The sequence below is a fragment of the Silene latifolia genome, chromosome 10 (genome assembly GCF_048544455.1).
Source record: "Silene latifolia isolate original U9 population chromosome 10, ASM4854445v1, whole genome shotgun sequence".
Classification (NCBI taxonomy): domain Eukaryota; kingdom Viridiplantae; phylum Streptophyta; class Magnoliopsida; order Caryophyllales; family Caryophyllaceae; genus Silene; species Silene latifolia.
This window is the reverse complement of record NC_133535.1, coordinates 161,147,036-161,166,602: the sequence shown is the minus strand read 5'-3', so window position 1 is coordinate 161,166,602 and position 19,567 is coordinate 161,147,036. Positions and strand designations below refer to the sequence as shown.

Below are 19,567 nucleotides of genomic sequence, written 5' to 3'. Positions count from 1 at the left end.
CAACTTATTTTTATTTTTACTTCTATTTTAATCAGTTGAATGAGCTGTCATAAGTTAAGATGGTCTTAATAAAAAATTATTGATTCACTTATTGTTAAATCAGCCTAATAACATGATGATTTACTCAAAAACAATTCAAGAATTCCAACCTCCAATACAAAATTATTATTATAAATATATCGTGATATTGACACGTATCATAGGGTAGAAAGGTATACCCTTCTTTAGTTGGGGTTTATAATAAGAGATTTTAATTGTATTAGGTCCATATTTTACATTATATTAATATATAAAACTATCTCATGCTAAGACTAAAGACATTTTTATTGAAATTGAATTATCAAAAGCGTCATTGTCAAAAATCACAAATTCTTACTTAAGACGGGCACTATCCGTCTTAAGTTGTAGACGGATACCATTTTGTGAGACAAAATGCCCAAATAAAAGATAGTGGGAGGCACATGGAGGTGTCCCCACCTTGTCCCCCTATTTGCTTTTTTGAAACAGAATTCACCCGTTTTAAGATTCGACCTGCCTTAAAATGTCTTAAAAGACCAACTCGTCAAAAATATGTGCTTATGTATCACATCAACTACTTTGGTTTTGCGTTCACGTAACCTCCTTTATTCTCAAGGACACCCAATTTGACACTTAGCTTAGTGGATAAAGTATATATCATCACAGTGCTTATCTATTACGTCGGTACTTACGAGTACTTTTCCTAATGTCCCTTACTATATCTAGCCATGGATAAAATAGGACACAATCAATGTGTGTGTTCGAGTCACAAATAAATGAGTTAAACAGGTTGTACACCCTCGACTTTTACCACCCTTAGACCATCCCCAAGCAAAAGGTCGACTTAATCGGGTCAATTAGAATTTTACTCTTAATCGCTCCTTATTAACTTGACCCATGTTCACCCTCCCAAGCAAAAGGTCACGACTTGGGTCAATTAATTCAATCATTTTCCACTTTCTAACATTTCCAATCATTTTCTACACTCTACCCCACTAAAACCTCTCTCTTACTTTTTTCAATTATTATTTACTAACTAATTATACACAAGTTTTTATTGTAATTTTAAAAAAATAAAAGTACTCCAATATATTAAACATTAATTTAATGACGTACACTTCGGAAAAAATTTATTAAATAACAAAGTTAAAATTTAATAATCGAAAAGCCGATTTCATTGACAATAAAAAAACCGCATATATAACTAAAAAAGCCGCATACATAATTTGAGCAATTAAAAAAAGCCGCATACATTATAAAAACCGTATACATAATTAAAAAAACCGCATACATAATTAAAAAAACCGCATACTCTTTGTACTTTTAATGTTAATATATTAGTTTTCTTTTTTTTTATTGGATTTTAAATATTGTAACCAATTACAATTTGACACATGTAAGGTCAATTGTTGGGTCAATTTGAGCAAGTGAAGGTCACAAATTGACCTCTTCTCACCTTTTCAACCCTTGGGTCATCCTAATCTTTTGCTTAAATGTGGATTAAGGTGACCTTATACCAATTGACCCCCCCCAATTGACCTTGCTTGGGGGTGGTCTTATAGCTTCCTATTACCACAATCACTTTCCGCATTTTCTCCTTCGTTCTAATATTTGTTACCCATAACAATTACCTGGCCGACCCCAAATCATTTGGGATCAAGTGTCTGATGTTGAAGACTGGTAGCCATACCCTTACCTTCAATCCAATTATCCAAACAATCCTTACGATGAGAGCGACTGCATGATCTGAAGTTCAAATTTTTCGACACACGTTATAACACACCAAAAATAATATGTACATAAAAATTACCGTACTTCTTAATATGGTTTAAATATCAAGTAAAAGACAGTCTGACTCGTGTAAATATGTTATCCCCTAGTAACTCAGTACAAGAGTTCAAGCAATAACCAATACAAATGTCGTCGAAACATTTACACATCCCGGCTTTCAATAACTGAATAGCTGTATTCATCTGGCTCCTGTTCCTTTCGAGCATACACTGTAAACAAGACAAAGGTACCGTATAATACAGTGGCAATGGCTGTGAAGTTGACAAGGAATGCCTCTGGGCCGAATTTCGCAAGGCCAGCGGTTTCAAGGAAAGTAAGCTTTTCTAGAAACCCAATGGCTGCATTTGCAATCGCTAATACGTACACAAATATCCCAAACAGGATATGCCACGGAAGTGATTCGGCTTTCAGGGCTGGATTTCCTCCCGGGTAGAAGAAAATTATGAGTCCATATATCCACTGCAAAATAGTCTCATCATTTTAGACAAACAAACATAGAGGTAATCTACATGCATATTTTGCGTCCACCTAAACGCTCTCTTTTTCTAAAGAATTGTTGAGCAGAAGTTGAAGACTAAGGCCTTGTTTGGACAGGAAAAAAGGAGGGAAAGGGAGGGGAGGGGGAAGGAGGGAAGGGAAAGGGAGGGGAGGGAGAATGGAGGAGGTGATTTTCCCTCCAAATCTTGCCTATGTTGGTGGGAAAATAATTTGCCTTGGAGGAGGGAAATGGAGGGATTCATTTTCCCTCCCTTCCAAATCCCTCCACCTTCATTTTGCTAACCAAAGAATGGATTTCTCATCCTTCCAATTGCATCCCCTCCCTTTCCCTCTAAATCCCTCAATCCAAACGCACCCTAAGGGTGTGTTTGGATAGTAAAAATGGAGGGAAAGGGAGGGGAGGGGGAAGGAGGGAATGGAAAGGGAGAGAAGGGAAGGGGGAAGGGGAATCAAGTGTGGGTGTTTGGATACAATTTCCCTCCAAATCTTGCCTATTGTGGAGAGATTTTGATTAGGCTTAGTGGAGGGAAATTGAATCCCTCTAAATCTCTCCCCTTCCATTTACCTCCACTCTCATTTGCTATCCAAACAAAGGATTTTAAATCCCCTACTCTCCCTCCCTTTCTTTTCCCTCCAATTCCTTTAATCCAAACACACCCTAAGGCCTTGTTCGGATAGGAAAAAAGGAGGGAAAGGGAGGGGAGGGGGAAGGAAGGAAGGGAAAAGAAGGGAAGGGAGAATGGAGAAGGTGATAATCTGGCCTATGTTGGTAGGAAAATGATTTGGCTTGTAGGAGGGAAATGGAAGGATCCAATTTCCCTCCCCTCCAAATCCCTCTATCTTTATTTTGCTAATCAAACAATGGATTTCTCATCCTTCCAATTCCCTCCCCTCCCTTTCCCTTCAAATTCCTCAATCCAAACACACCCTAAAGAATCAAATCAGACTTCCTGCTTATATTAGGTTACACAAACAAATGGTTCAGCTAATGCTACAATGCCCACTTTGCCAGTACACATGTAACTGAGTAATAAATCCAGAAGGCCGGCATAGAGCAAAAAACTGTAAGGAGTCCGGACTGTTGGACGCCATAAATTCTGTTCTGTTTCTGGTTCTGAAAGCTTTCTAATGAGCAATGAGTCAGTTGAGTAATTAGGGATCGATTTTCAAAAGGTCGTCCAGTAGTTTTTAATGCTTTGTCATACAAATTAGCAGTTCAATGAAACTTGAAAAATGTAATATGATACTGACCATCCATCAACCAAGAAGCCAACTTTTAGGTAAAGTGGTTCATTATGCAGCAACTTACACTACATATGCTGGGAAACTGTTTTGCATGCAAAGATAATTTTGAAAAAATAAACAAGTTGTAGCAGCTTACCTGGATTCCGTAGAGGACAATGATCCCAATCCCAAGCCAGGAATGCAAACTGTACAAGTTGAGGATTGAGCTCTCATTATGGAACTTGAAAGCAGCAGATATGCCAACAATGCCGAGTATCAACGCAATTGCATGCAGTACTAGATGAATCACTTTCTTCACTTCTTTCTTGAAGGGAAGAGATTTGTAGCTTACAATTGCTGCATTTTAAGTTCAGTGGGTGTAAGACAATGACAGCCTCCAACATTGCTGGAAATTAACAATATACTCTACCTACCCCATTTATATAGTCCCTGTTCGACTTTGGTGCTCAAATAATATTGACTGTTAACTAACATTTTCTCGTAGTATACAATATTTACAACTTTCAAAATATGATCTTATGAAAATAGCTGTTTTGTTAAATAAAGTCCTGACAAATTTAAAATTGTTTATCTACGTAAATTTTGAGAAATTAATGTTCCTAGTTGACATTGGTTGATCACAAAAGACAAATGGGAACAATAACGAACTAAGGGATGGGAATGGTATTAGCCTTATGGCCTAAACATTACCTTCACCTCCAAGTATGATGAAACCAATTAACATAAGAACAGGATGTATCTGCCAAAAGAAAAAACATCCAATGTGAGTTCGACCCTAAAATATATAATCAATTCTGAATTTGATGTTGCAATTGCGGTGTCAATACAAACAGAAAGATAATGCAATGCTTGATTGACAGTACGCCATGTTACCCCCAGCCTCAAACAACACACAAAAACATTACAACTATCAGAGGTTTCTGGCTACAGTTCGGAACAGATTTCCAACACTACAGCTTCAGGAGTTCATGTTTAATTTCTAAAGAAAATCAACAGCATTTAAATATGAAATTTTGATCCGGAGTACTTTTATCAACCTATCCTCCTCTCCCAGACTCATTTTATCCACATTGATATCATATCAGCAAACTAATCCTGTTTGTAACAATACACCAAAATAACACTTCGGTTTTCCGTCATTATGATTATGTCCAATATCTAAGCTCATGTAGATATCATACTTCCCATAATTCCATCACCCTAAAATAACTTCCTACTTGGTTTCCGAGTTATGCGTGAATTCTAGGCTGTATGATTGTACAGACAATTTTTTTTTGTGGAACATGTACATTTGATTTGAAGTCAAACTACTACTGATATTAGATGAACATAGACTATAATCAATAGCATATACAAGCAGCATAGTTAGCTAGCATTTGGAGATTGTATAAAGGTCAATTTAGTTGCTGTCAGATAATGACAGCAGCAGATAACCAAACATGATGAAATTAAAAATATATTTTTTGGGGTTTAACACGGCAACTTCAATCGCACCACAAGAATTGGTCTAGATTCAGTCCATTACTACCTTGTGCCCACCCAAAGTGTGCTATAATAAACATTTTGACGAATGATAATGTGAATTTTATCTTTAAACGCCAGCGAGATGTTTAAAAACTTTGTATCACATTACATATTGCTACAAGCTAGACAGACTATATTGAAAATACTTCTACGTGAAAATCTGATATTAAAAAAATATACTGTAATAAAAGACGCGTTTTTAAACATGTATTATACCCCGACACACACCAACAACATTATTATAGTACTCGAGGCCTCCGAGATTGGCAAGATAAGGCCTAAGGGGGATCGTGTGTACACAATCTTACGTTCTTACCCAAATGTTGCTTGACACAGAAATGTTCTTTCAGATGACTCACATGAAAATTGTGTTTAGAATTGCATTGTACGGCCATTACTTATAACTGACCAAGTGTAGCCACTTTAAAATGACAGACTATTCAAACACGTATGCACATGTATTGTCAGCCTGTTTCTATGATAAATATCAGCAAAGGATTGGCCACAAACAAGGAACAACATATAACCTATCTACACATTTCCAAAAGGTCAAATTCAATTGGTTGTTCTTGTCTTGATGAAGACTATTAGCTCAAGGAGAGCACCAGAAACACGTGAAAATAATTGCCTCATCAAAAGTTTATGGGGCCTCAGGTCAGACAACCAACCACCAGTATAGAGTAATTTGACTGGTAGTTTTAACTCAATAATGAAGCAGCTACTTTGTTACTCCCTCCGTTTCAGTCAATAGTTTACCTTTGATTTATTTTGTGAGGGGGAAATAAAGCAAGTGTAAAACTATTGACTGAGACGGAGGACTCATGTAGTCATGTACGAAGCTCAATTGACATTCTAAGCTACAAAGATTATTATATTAACTTTTGATTTGAATTATAGTAATATCTGTAGAGTAGTACCTCTTAGCATATTTTTAGACTCACAAATGGCTAACCAGATTCAGAACAGAATTTTTTTTTGTTGGCAGTTATTCATAATGAAATTTGAATGAACTTAATTAGTTTTTTTCAACTCATGTAAAGTAAGTATTAACTTCAAACAACAAAAATTAACACTTTTCAAATATTATTAGAAAAAATTAGCTAAAAAACAAAAAAAATAGATAATCCAGAAGATTAGAATTGTGTGGTGGGAAATAAATTTGTGCCCTTCATCACCAATCAAAATTTGTAAGCAACCTAGTATGATTCTTTGATAAATGTTAAAAGAAATTGGTGGCAAAACCGAATTCATTAAAGCAATACAACTATCTATATTTAACTAAAAGTAGAAGTAGATGCTCAGCAAAGTCATGTTCAACACGATCAGGCAGCTAAGTCAGACGCGTATAACATTAGACTATTTTACTATAGATAAGAAGATATTCCAAAAGAAGGAACTCGGTTCTCATTAACTTCTTAATGGATTTCATGATAAAAAAAAGCCGTGTTTATGAATTATGATCATGTATTCCATATTGGAATCGAGCAAAGGATGCTCCGTATTCAATTGAGCAATAATGAGAGGACATTTTCAGAGTAAGGAAAACACAGAAAGTTAACAGAAATGACAATCGAACCGCCAAAAAAAAAAAGAACAAGGTACTTTGTGAATGAGCTAGTATATGTTAGAAGTGCAGAAAGAACTCACATTGAAGATGAGGCCTTTGTTGGACGAATCCCATGCCAAGCCACCTCTGAAGCTTATACACCATACCAACACCATCACCGCTGCCACCACAGCCAACACGTGAACCACAAAAGTCAACGGTGTCGCCTTCACCGCCCCTGCCATCCTTCAACGTTTTTACTTTTCTCCCTTTCCTCTGTTATATCAGCTGTTGTTTATTGAACAGAGACGTTGCTGATGTGTAGGTCGTTTATCCAAAACCCGGGTTATATCTTCTGTTTTTCCTTAGTAGTTGGTAGCAACTACTCACTTAGCAAATGAAATCAATACTTGCTGTTATGGTCTTGGCCGTCCTCAAAATTAGCTATTTTGGCCGTCAGATTTTAAAGGGGGATATTTAGATGAGAAGAAAAGGTCCCACAGCTATAAATGAGGACCCAGATTTAATAACGACCAATTGGCAGAAGAGACCCACATGCTCCTCCAAGGTCAGTGTGTCTTCTTCAGTCATTAATCACCAGTATTGTAGCAAGGACTTTTAATATCTACCTCTAGCCAATATACTACCAAATTGGTATAGAATATGTGACTTTGTCTAATTGTTATTTAACAATGTGACCTTTGGCCTATTTGGTAGAGAATATGTCAAATTGGAATAAAATTAGTGAAAACAATTCCATGTGTGCCTGTTTATGTTAGCATTTCTAGTGGTTTAGAAAGCTAATTGAACTACAAATTTTAGCTACAAACGGAATAACTACGCTTGTCCTACCTCACATAGCAACACAAACATCATACAGTCTCACTAGAGTCTTAAATATAATGATGTAGCAAGGCACAATTCTAGGAGATTTTCAGTAGACAAATTTTCTCAAACCATAGCCCACAAGCAGTTAGAGCAGGCAGAATATTTTGAAAATTGAGTAAAAGCAGAAGGCAAAAAAACACAACAGAAGAAGAAATCCAGGCAATCAGCATTTCTAGGGAAGACCTTACAGAATAGAAGCAATAAAACAAGAGTAGAAAGGTCAGTTTATACATCTAAATAAGACTAACTCCTAGTTTTCCTGTTCTTATAAAGTGACATGAAACTTTAATGCATATATCATAATTTCATATCTGCAGTAGGACAAAAACCTTCACAGAAGAAAGATAGATTCTACAACCACTGATCTACTATCCGAGGCGAGATTACTAAAAGAGAAAAACATGTCAACAGAAGATGAGATCAAAGAAAAGCAGGAGAAGTATTCACGTAAACATGGAGTTTGTCGACATCAAAAGTGGAAGGAAACAGCTTGTGAATGGCCAAACAGCTTTATACCAAGCTGTTGTGGACAAAGAAGACAAGTTGGATGACCTGGCTACCAGAGAAGGCCATAACCATACCTTATTTACTGACCACTTTGACCTTTTGTCAGCTCAACCAATCCCTTCAGGTAACAGGCTTAATTTAATATGTTTCAAAAATTCAAAAGAGAAACATCTGAATAGGGTTTTGCAAAAGAGTGTGTGTTTTTAAGCTCGCAATATTATGTGATTACATATTCTCACGTATGCAGGCCATTGTTTATTAAATTACTGACAATGGCACAACAAAAGTGCCTCAAGGATCCTGCAAATAGCAGGGTGAGGGAACAAATGTACGCAACCTTACCCATGAGTTAACAATACAAAGAGATTGTTTTTTAACAACCCAAAATTAAAATTGTCGGGAATTGTATAGAATGACTGATACTTCACAGTAAAGAGAAGCGAAGCCTGCTTAGTCAGACATTTTTCTATATGAAACAATGCGTGATTATGAAAATAGACAAATTTTAGCTGCATTAATTCAATGGAAATCGTAAATTCAAGTGACTGACACCACAAAATGAGTTGAGGACTGAGGTTGCATTGATGCAACTATGCATTGGATTTAGATATGCACGTATGCAAACATGAGCTACTCAAAAGAGCAGGGACGCTAAAGTTACATGCACAAAGAGAACTCTATTTTGACAATAGATCATATTTATGATAGTATGAGACTATGAGGTAATTGAATAAAAGGTACGGGTTTAGTAACTTTGTTTTCTGAATCAAAAACCAAGCTTCCTCTGGGTCATTCTAGGATTGAAGAGGCGTCAAGCATCATGCAGTATGTGTATAACGTACTTCGTATAAGATTGTAACTAGCCACAAGCCCACAACCAACTACTAATATAGTCAGCATATCATGCAACTTGCTATAAATCTATAATAATCAAGACCAACCTGTATTAGCTTCCCAGAACATAATAAAGTGTTATTTAGATACATTGCTGTGATATCATACTCAATTTGAAAATCTGCTGTCCTGGCTGTGTGAGATATTCTCGTTCCAAACTAGCTTTGTTTGGCCTCCAGCTCCACTAGTTGCATAAGATAGACTCTGCATCAAATAGGAGCTGACTTTAATGAGAAGAAAGTATAAAGTTAAAAACAGAACAATGAGATGAGATACAAACCCGTCTTGCTCTTTTATCGACAGGAGTCCACGTAGGGCGCAATCCCGAAGGTTTCTCGTTGCTCAGCTGCCCATGTTGATTTTGCAATCTCTGCGGAGTCAACTTCCTTGGTGTGTTATCATGAGTTCCTCCCTGATATTTGTAATACTCGAGAATTGATGGACTTCTTCTCTTTGTACCTTTTGAGATATTCCTCTGATTACCAGATGGGGGAGCAGATGTGTCCCACGGCTGATTCTGCTGACGCAACCTTCTCTTCTCCTTGATCCGGTTAAGAAACTCCATTGTCCAAGGTGAGCCCTGTTGCAATTGTGCTGAATGAACAGCTTTGGACAGTGGTGTTTCGCCAAGGGAAGGCACAAACTTTTCTTTTGATAATGAGGCTCTGAAATTTTTCACAGACTTTTCGAATAAACCTGTCCTGATTTGCTCCTGTTGGGGGTTGAATTCGCTGCTGCCCCAGTTGTAGTCCACACCACCATAATCATTATCTGGTCTCAACTCTCTGTTATCTTCTAGTCCACAACTAGTGTTCGAGTCATCAACCATTGGAAAGTTTCTGAAATTTTTCACAGACTTTTCGAATAAACCTGTCCTGATTTGCTCCTGTTGGGGCTTGAAATCGTTGCCGCCCCAGTTGTCACCACCATAATCATTATCTGGTCTCAACTCTCTGTTATCTTCTAGTCCACAATTAGTGTTCAAGTCATCAACCATTGGAAAGTTCATAAAAGCGCTGCTATCAAATGATAATTTTCTCCCCAATTTACTACCTCCAGGAGATTGATTTTCAACAGACTCGCAGCCCACCGGAGAAGACTCAGCTTGAAGAAAGTCCATATCAAAGGGGGATTTGTCATAAATGTCAACAACCTCACCCACAAAATCATGTAGATCCGGAAGTATGTCAATAGCACACCCTTTCTGTTTTAGTTCATTCGCCCTACCCAGATTTGGCTCACCAAAACAATCATTTACAGGTAAAGTAGATTTAGCAAAGGGATCCCTAAATTGAGGGGCTTTCACACTCCGAGGGTCATTTGATTCAGGCCATGCTTTAGAAGGGTTCATACTTGCACTAGCACGTGGTCTATCTCTATCACCAAAGACTTCTTCATCCATGACGAAACCCGGCAGTTTCTTTTGCAGGGAAATCCTGGGACTTTTTGGCACCTTTGAATCTGAAGGACTCTCAAAATAATCCAGCTCTTCAATGCATTTATCAGATGTCATAATACCTTTATAGCCATGCATTGTATCAGATGATTTTGGAATAAGTTTTCTTTTTCTATCTACTGAGTTCACTTTGCAGGTGAATTTTTCTGAATCAGGAGGGGATGACATCGAGGAAGAACAGTCTGTCAGTCCAGATTTCGTTTCTTCTCGCTCTCCATATTTGAGCAGGATACTAAGAAGATTAATACTTTCCTCCGGAAGGTTATATTTTCTGAGCTCATGGATCCTGCAATCATTCGACCATTCAAGGTACTCTAAAAGCATGCATCCACAAGAAATGATTGCATGTGCTGAGAGCGGGTTGATAGAAGGAAACCTGGTAAGAAAATATTCAATATTTGTCTCTGTTTCAGGCAGCGTAGGGAGTGATCCTTTACATTCATTCCTGGCTCGTCCAATATAATTCAAGATAATTTCATCAGTCAACTCAAATGAATATGAATATAAGATCTGTATTTTAATGCCCAGACTTGCTGCTGCAGCATAGAGTTCATCTGCCGACTCCATTACAGTACCAAGGAAGTTGCTGTCGCCCTCAAAAACCTAGTTAAATAACAATTGCATAAAATTAAAACCAAAGTAATAGAATATTCCCTTTTTCAGCAGACAATTCAAATGATTTGGGGTGGCTACACTAAGTAATACAAAGTACCTCTTTCACATAGAACATAGCTGGATTCAGAGTATTCAAAAGCAGTGTATATAGGCCAAGATAATTACCAGAACAGAGGCAGTGAATGTGAAACTGAGAGATGTCAACACATTTGTGGCTATATTCTCAATGCAAAGTGGGACACTTGATGAGCCCTCATCTTCAGCACTAGATTTCTTTCCAATATTTTTGCTGTCATACCACACAATGCACGTCACAGCATCAAGTATAATATCTATGGGCAGCATCAAATCGCGCTCCACAACTTGTACTCCCCTCTTCTCCATACTGAGGATCTTTTGATAGGTGCCTCTCCGGGATATTATCATCTCTTTCTCGAAGTTTTCGGTGTTAACAATGATTACCAGATCTGGGAATGACGTGTCACAAGCCTGAACTGCTTCAGATTCTTGAGCTATTTGACAAACAGGCAGTGACAAACTGTCACATTTTCCGCCAGCTGAAGCAGCAGATGCAATATTGGAGCTCTCTACAAGGGGACCGAAGTTCAGCAGGCCTTCCAACTGCTGATGGTTGATTAAATTAAGAATATATCAGCTTTTCAGAAAAACATAAATTATGAGCACGCTGATTAAGAGCGAATATAAAATTTTAATATTCCATTAGTACTAAATGAGAGTCGGAAGGTGTCAATGCTTGCCACTTTGCCAGTTGCTTACGTGTAGTCAAAATGTCGACGAAGAAAATGTGTGCACGCACAAGGGTATCTTAGCTTTCCAACAAAACAGACATGTTATTGGGCGAAAAGAGCTGACAGCTCAAGTGATGTGAAACTATGAGAGTTAAACGTTTAAGGCAATAGGAATCCTGAAACTGATCAAACTTAGTAATCTCACACCCTCACTTCCTAAGCTATGAACGCTGAGAGGTGACTAATATATCTCAACATAGGCCTAAATTAAACTCAGCCCTTCCCCAAGATGGATGTACTAGCCTAGTTGCAGTTTCAAGTAAACTTGAAAATTGAGTAAAGAATCTTCCCTCGTAAGTTATCATACCACATTTTGCGTAAACAGTTCCAAAAAAAATAGTTAAATCTTTCCTGCCAGATTTTCATGCACATAAAAAAGGACACCTTCAAAAGTTCAAATACCATTTTTTACAGACTTCAGCATTTTAGAGTAAACCATTTAGCTGAAGAATCTCAATATTTGTTTTTGTACCCATGACAGGAATTTACAGTCAAGTATATGCTTGAGAACTGTCTAAACCGGACATCAAGACGAATGCTCCGAAATACAATTAAGAAAACATGTACAATTAAAAAATAAAAGAGATAAAAGTGAGCAGGGAAGCTCAGTTATATTTCAAAGGAATTTGAATATCACCAGCGGAATAAGACCTCAAGAGTTGTCATCAACAGTAAGACTTACAATTGTATCTGTGTCACTTGAGGTAACATTGACACCTTCACAGAGTGCTCGGGCAACATCATCAAGCTCAATCTTCACAAAGTGAAGGTTTTGCGAGCCAATGTGCTCACTATGAAGTGCTGAAAGTTTGGATACACCACATGGGCCTCCACACTCGATAATGAGGTCAATTTTTTGCGTCAGAATAGATGGAGAGATATGCCTGATTTTAAGGAAGCAAAAGTTACACATTACAAATGATTAGTGATCAGAGCAAATTAATGCATTATAGGTGACTGGTGAACAAAAAGAGGTAAACTCATAGGAGTACTATAAATCTTTATAGTATAGATGAGATGGACAACTTCATGACATGATATCTACAGAATGGACTCTACTTGATTAGTTTTTGCATGCATGCAACAGCGCGTCTTATTTCAGATGGGAAACAGCCGTCTGAAGCAAGACAGACAACATGTTGCCATTTTACAATAAAATGTTGCTATTTTCTGATAACATGTTACCATTATTTTTCACATCATTTTCATGGTAAAAAATTACAACTCTAGTTATAACATTTTGTTATTAAATGGTTACATTCTCTTAAAAAATGACAACATTTTGTCCGTCTTATTTCAGACGGGAAAACAACACGTCTGAAATAAGAATTTGCGTGCATGCAATAGGTTCAATGATTTCCTGTGATTTTTGTCTATGAACAGAGACATTACTGTAAACCAGACCTACATTTCTACCAAATAGGTACCATTTTCTGTGAAAAACGTACTTGTGTTTTACAAGTGCACATGCTGTCTGTGTGTGATCTTTTCCGCCACCAGCAAATAAGTCATAACTTGGATCTGACTGATATCCATGAGTGAGCAGATCTACTTCAACACATGAGATGTTCATGGAACTAAGAAGCCTCTTCAGTGATCTCCATGAATCTGGCTGAGCAAGAATCAAGATTTTGCGGCTCCTGTTACTGTATTGTCGCAAAATTTCCTTGATAATTGTTAGTGATGGATGGGACTTGGTTAACTCTTTATCAACTATTGATTTAGCATCCTCAACCAAAGTATAAATAGAGAACAATCTTGATTTCAGAAAAGGCAGGCTTTCAAATAATTTGCAAAGAAAGATATGGAGGTTATAGATACCGTAAATACATAGGCACCATGCCATACGCTTAATAGCACATAGTGTAATGAATATCACATCCTTATCATCCCTATGACCCATGCAAGATTTTTGTTTTGAGGATCTATTCATGTGATCCATTAGTGTATGCTCTGGAATTCTAAGCAAGTTCATGTCATCAGAATCGGTAACTGCAGATTTTGTCATGCTTAGTTGCGTATCCTGTCTAATCATTGCCAAGTAAGTTCTTCGAAGATTGTCGATGAGGATGAGGATATTATCCGATAACATAACTCTATGCAACTGAATATTAAACTTCTGGATGTTAATACTACTCGACGGGACTGCTTCTGCTACTGCTTTCTTATTAGGACCTCCAGAAAGCATGAAATTAGCAACTTGTGGCCTAAGTCTTTGATCTGTTCTCATACCAGAGGCAGCTTTTCTTGGGTTAAGGAAAAAGTCAAGATCGTTCACTTGAGGCATTAACTGAGACGAAGCCACTTTCCCATGTTCGCCATCTCTCAGTAGTTGATAATTTTCTATGATTTGGCAATCATCATCATCAAATAAGTTGCTAGATGCAACCTTGCGAACATCTGCTTCTGGAACCTTTACTCTACTTCCCATAAACTGACAGTCGTCAATGTCTAACAACCTTTTTGTTGCAGTGTGATTAACTCGCTGATTATCCGTGAAACTTTGTTCCGAGGGCATGTCCAGCTTGTCTTCTATGGCATCCACCTTATCCAAAGAGTATTCAGATAAGAGAAACTCAAGCAGCACAATGCCACAGTCACTTGGCTCCAAATTGGTTTTTATTGTATAATCATCAATGTCACTGAAAATTTTCTCAATTTCAGTATTGAGATGACCACTGTATTTATCGCTTCCTAAAAGATACCAATCCAAGTATATTTCATCAGATGTGGAGAAGGGCAGTTGTTCAAGTTCAGCGAGCACGGTATCAACAATGGTTTCAACTGACCAGGTCTTCTCATCATCAACAAGAGTAGGTACAGGCAGTGAAGTGAACGTGCCATCAATAATGGCTAGCTCTGGACTGACTATTAGCTCGTCAAAACTTTTGGAAAGTTGGTTGCTATTAAGCAACTGATCACATGTTTTGGGTTCTTTGTCTGTCTGAGGAACGGCAAGTGCGTCAAAAATATCAAAGGGGTCTGGATCAAACATCTTGAATTCCTCAAATTGAATAGACATAAGGAAGGGAATAGGAAAAGAATCTTCTGTCCAAATGTTGCTCTCAGTATAAGGATCTTCGATAAGTTGTAAGAAATCAGCATCTACAGTTAAATTCAGGCTTGTCAAACAAAACTCAAGGTGAAGTTTTGAAGTGTGACAACCAGAAATTTGTTCCAAAATGTCAGTATTCACTGAAACAAGTAGATTTTGACAGCTTAGTTCAAGATCATCATGACTTGCAGAATGATGTTCTTCCATGGTGACTACAAGAGAATGCCATTCATCTTCCACACAAAACCGTGTGAAATCAACAGCTCCGGTTTCATCAACTTCGAGAAGAGGAAACACAGTATCACAGGATTCACAGGGGTGGCTATTTTTCGGCAAAAGATCAATATCTTCAGGTATTGGGAGCTTCTCGGCCAGATCATACTCTTGACAAATAGTCTCCACTGAATTCACGACTTCCTTAAAATCAAGATCAAATTGATCCATTGGTATGAGATTGAGCAATTCCTGCAAGAATGATTCGGGAAATACATATGAAACTAAACCTGGGCAGATTAAGTTAGCAGCAAAAAAAAATAAAACAATATATAAACCTAAGAGAACATGTTTACTCCACTAAGAAGGTTGAATGACGATTGAAATGTTAATTACTAGTTCTTCATGCATGGTCAGACAGCCAGTTGTTTTAAACACGCCCTAATCACTGTTGTAGACTGTAGTTTCAGTGCTAGAATATATTACACAATGAGTCAGATGCCAGAACTCAGATTTCTCAGAAAATAAGCATTTTACCTTGGATCCAGCAAATAAATGGCATTTTACCTAATCGAAATTTACATTATTGCAGTCCTACTTCAATCCACCGAACCAGAAAAAAACTACTGTGATCCTTTGACCACCTTAAATAAAATTCAAATCAACTTTAAAGCAAGTTAAACAAGAAAACTTCTAGCTGGCGAATGCAAACAAGTCCATGCTTCTGTTATATTTAACTACAAAAAAGACTTCAAATAAATTTAAATCAAAACAATGGCATGAGCAATCTTAAGCTTACAGCTGCATTCACTCATTTAATTTGTGTTACCTATCTACTGATACAATAATTAAGCCAAAACAGAGATCATGTTTATATCCCAGAAGGCAAACAATAATATGTAAGCAATAATAAACAAGCTAATACAGTTGTGTTACCAAGTTATCATCATGTGCGTGACCTTCTGACAGAAAAAGATTCTTCTCTTTCTCTGACAAGCAAGCATTCTCCTGTACGAAACAACAAAAGAAAATAATGTATTCATGAACTAATATATTCCTGTAACATAAACAAACACAGATGGTCTCCAAACATTGAGTCAATTACCACATCTAGGCTCAGTTCTGGAATCTCGAACTGAACGATCACAGGTCTATTCTGAATCTTATCACCTCCAGTGGCCTCTTTACTCTCCTGATGGACAGCCAACAAAGGTGAAATGTGGAAGCGATATAGCCGTTAAGGCTAAGACAAGTTACCACTTCTTTTGCCTACCTCTGAAAACTGGTTGTCCAAGGATTCAGAATAAGAAGTTGAACAGCTTTGAGATGGATTTTTGGTGCAACATGAATATGATTCACTCTGCAACAGGCAAAAACATGTAGCACAAGAGACGTCAGAAACAGTTAGTAATACAGACTGAACAAGCCGTATGAATGCTTGGATAATATAAAACCCATTTAAAACCCCAACTCTGGTCATTTCTCTTTTGTGTCCGACTGTAGATCACTGGATTCTATGTCAACACATAGCTTACAAATGTATTCAATGTAGGATTAACATGAATTCGGAATCTGAATGTTCTCATGTGATTGTAGCATCAGAGTATCAGTAACTAACACTTCAGGACTAATGTTTGATTCTAGGAGAATTCTAATAAGCTGACAAAAACTAGATGTCGCTTATTTTGCCTATAATACAACAGTTACTAAAACGGAAAGAAACTAAAAATAGACGTCAATACCTTAGTAGTTCAAATGATCACAACTATAAAACATGGCAAGGCAACATCACAAATTCACAAACTATGGAACCAAGAAATTTCAAGACAAAGTAAAATTATATGTTCACCCCCTTCCAGCATGTCAATAGACAATAGGTAAGAGCATAGTGAGATCCAATTTTGAGAAGCTTGATTCAACAAAAACTAACACAAAGCTTTACACATCCTAATTTCCTGCAAGTAGTAAAAATGGCAAACATTTCTCCAAATTAAAACACAAATAGAGGAATGATCATCTAGCTCTTTAGCGAATGAAGCTCTTTCAAAAATTAAATGGAATACTTGACCAAAAAAATATTTGCAGTCGAATATTCCTTTCCATTCAGCTCATATACTACAATCTAATATGATCCGTGAAGCATGACTCAAACCTATATCCAACACAGAAAACACGATAAATATTGAGAGCTCAGGTGGCTAGGCCTAAGCAAACACTAATATCTTACTAGATCAAGACATATAAAAAAACAAGAATCAAATAATTTAAAGCACCAGGAACCTCTATAGCTAGAAAGTAAAAATGCAAACGAAAGGCCAAAATGCCTAAACAATTATCTGACTCAAAATTTAAGTTTCGTACTCCGTCAAAGCATATATACAACTCTGAGGTCAATAAACACTTAAATTTATCATACTCCGTCCAAGCATATATACAACTTTGAGGTCAATAAACACTTTAAATGAAATACTACAGACAATAAAACCCTGAATATCAACAAACACACTAGAGTAACTTAGACTCTTGGAGACAAAAATTGTAAACAATCCTGTTAAGCTAAAGCCTATGGTCAAAATTTAGCTTCAAGATGAATTCAGGGCACAAAATTCAAAACGAACAATCTAAGACTTAGGATGATTCATACTCCCCAAACTTTTACAATGCTACTCAGCCGAAAGGCATGCACAAACTTCAGCTGCGTAACCAAATCAAATTCAGCAATCACGAAGCACATTACCAGAAACTTAAAAATCCAACCTAAGGACGAGACATCGAAGCTCAAGTCGCATGTCTTGGCTCCAAAACTTGAAAGACTGTGCAGTTACAGTAGAGAGTTACCGAAGAACTGCCATATTCAACATCGGCATACTAAACAGTAAACACAAGCAGCTACATTATTTTACAATCGAACGAATCGTACCAAAACGCACGAATCACATCTTACTAATTTACATGTTTAACAAATTTTCAGCTCCACATTAACATAAAAAACACAAACAATCACAAAACCTAAAAACTTCCAGATCATACCAACAATAATCAAACGGTGATAAAATTACAGTACAACAACCTCAATTTAAAAACTCATAAATGTACCCTCGGAACGCAATCAATTCTGCTACTAACACTGGCATTCACCGGAAACCACTATAATCCAAGTCAATAGCATGTTAACACCGACGTAAAACCGCAATAATCAACGTCAATAGCATGAGGATAACAATTAGCATCAGTACACATATTTAAAAAAATTCCATCCACCGCAAGAAAATAAACAACGCAAACCTAAAATACTTGAAATCAACAGTTTATACGAAACGACAAGTCAATCAAGCACTAATAAATTGGAGTGTAAGAATCTCAATTTCATTAACAATTCGGAAATATACCTCCGGAAAATGAACATTTCCTCTATTAACTCCGGCATCAACCGAACAATCGTCATAATCAACGTCGATAGTTTGACGAACCTAAAATCAACAGAATATACAGACGATAATCAAACACTAACAAAATTACAGCATAATAATCGCAATTCTTACAACAATTCGTAAATATACCTCCGGAACATCAACAATTCCACTACTAGCACCGACATTGACCGGAAAACCGTCATTATCAACGTCAATAGTGTGAGGAAGTACATCAGCGTAAAAATTCGATAAAGCATCCTCGTCAACAGGGAGATTATCGAGGTGAAGATCGACAGCACAGGAAACCGAATCAACGGCGGACCGAAGAAGCTCGTCGTAGAAATCGACGGTGGATGTCGCGACGGAGGCGGAGGCGGCAGAAAGAGGAGAGAGAGGAAATCGGAGGAAACCTAGGGTTTCAGCTGCGGTGACGGGGGTGAAGTAGTTCGGAGTTAGGAATCGTGTTCGCATTTTTTTTTTTTAAGTGAAGAGTGTGAGAAGTGGAGAGAAGTGTTAAGAAAGCCGTTTGTGATGAAGTTGTATGGAACGATGGAAAGTATTGTTTGTTTGAATTGAAATTTGGTCTCTATGGTCTACGAGAGGGATATGTTTACATAATGGCGCGCATTTTTTCGCATAGTTGTGGACTTGTGGTATGTGGACTTGAAGAGGAATTCCATTCGGAGCGGAAATTGGATCGGGTTTTTGTGACTGTTTGGGATGCTTTGTCTTTGATGGAAGAATTTAGAAGCGGGTGAATTGGATCGAGATATTTAAATTGTGGACCGGATTTTAGTATTTACAGAATTACAGGTGTGCTTATGTATTTTACGATAATACGTGTTTAGGAAGAGATAAGGATGAATATTTAGGTACTTTTCAACGTATTGAAATTATTATAATTATCGACTTAAACTTTTAGTAATTGATATGATTTCTTATAAATGGATTGTAGACCCAACTCAATCTTTGTTTACCATCGTTTCGGGTTAGACTTTGCTTTGTCTTGACTTTGTTCAATTAACCACAACAAATTGCTAAACACACCCACTTACATGAAAAATATTAGTTGTGGCTCCATTTTAGTTTAAGACC

General features: G+C 37.2%; 2 protein-coding genes and 1 long non-coding RNA gene across 3 annotated transcripts; 1 reads left to right on the top strand and 2 right to left on the bottom strand.

Annotated features, from left to right (window-relative positions):
- Positions 1–1,795: 1,795 nt before the first annotated feature.
- On the bottom strand, positions 1,796–7,321 carry LOC141606750 (transmembrane ascorbate ferrireductase 1-like). Its single transcript, XM_074426031.1, has 4 exons — positions 6,724–7,321; positions 4,243–4,291; positions 3,689–3,888; positions 1,796–2,268 (listed from the first exon to the last, which is right to left on the bottom strand). Exons 1-4 carry the CDS (start codon positions 6,865–6,867, stop codon positions 1,951–1,953), a joined length of 711 nt encoding a protein of 236 aa, XP_074282132.1. The 5' UTR covers positions 6,868–7,321; the 3' UTR covers positions 1,796–1,950.
- Positions 7,322–7,368: 47 nt separating this feature from the next.
- On the top strand, positions 7,369–11,699 carry LOC141606751 (uncharacterized). The gene is made up of 6 exons (XR_012526812.1): positions 7,369–7,729; positions 7,828–8,141; positions 9,215–9,484; positions 9,971–10,093; positions 10,172–10,746; positions 10,910–11,699. It is a non-coding gene; the product is annotated as an uncharacterized LOC141606751 (long non-coding RNA).
- Positions 8,908–19,173, bottom strand: LOC141606749 (protein SHORTAGE IN CHIASMATA 1). Its single transcript, XM_074426029.1, has 10 exons — positions 18,620–19,173; positions 18,449–18,529; positions 16,333–16,419; positions 16,165–16,251; positions 15,996–16,067; positions 13,240–15,311; positions 12,474–12,675; positions 11,148–11,606; positions 9,192–10,970; positions 8,908–9,115 (listed from the first exon to the last, which is right to left on the bottom strand). The coding sequence occupies exons 1-10, from the start codon at positions 18,941–18,943 to the stop codon at positions 9,020–9,022; spliced, it is 5,259 nt and encodes a 1,752-aa protein (XP_074282130.1). The 5' UTR covers positions 18,944–19,173; the 3' UTR covers positions 8,908–9,019.
- Between the last annotated feature and the right edge of the window lie 394 nt (positions 19,174–19,567).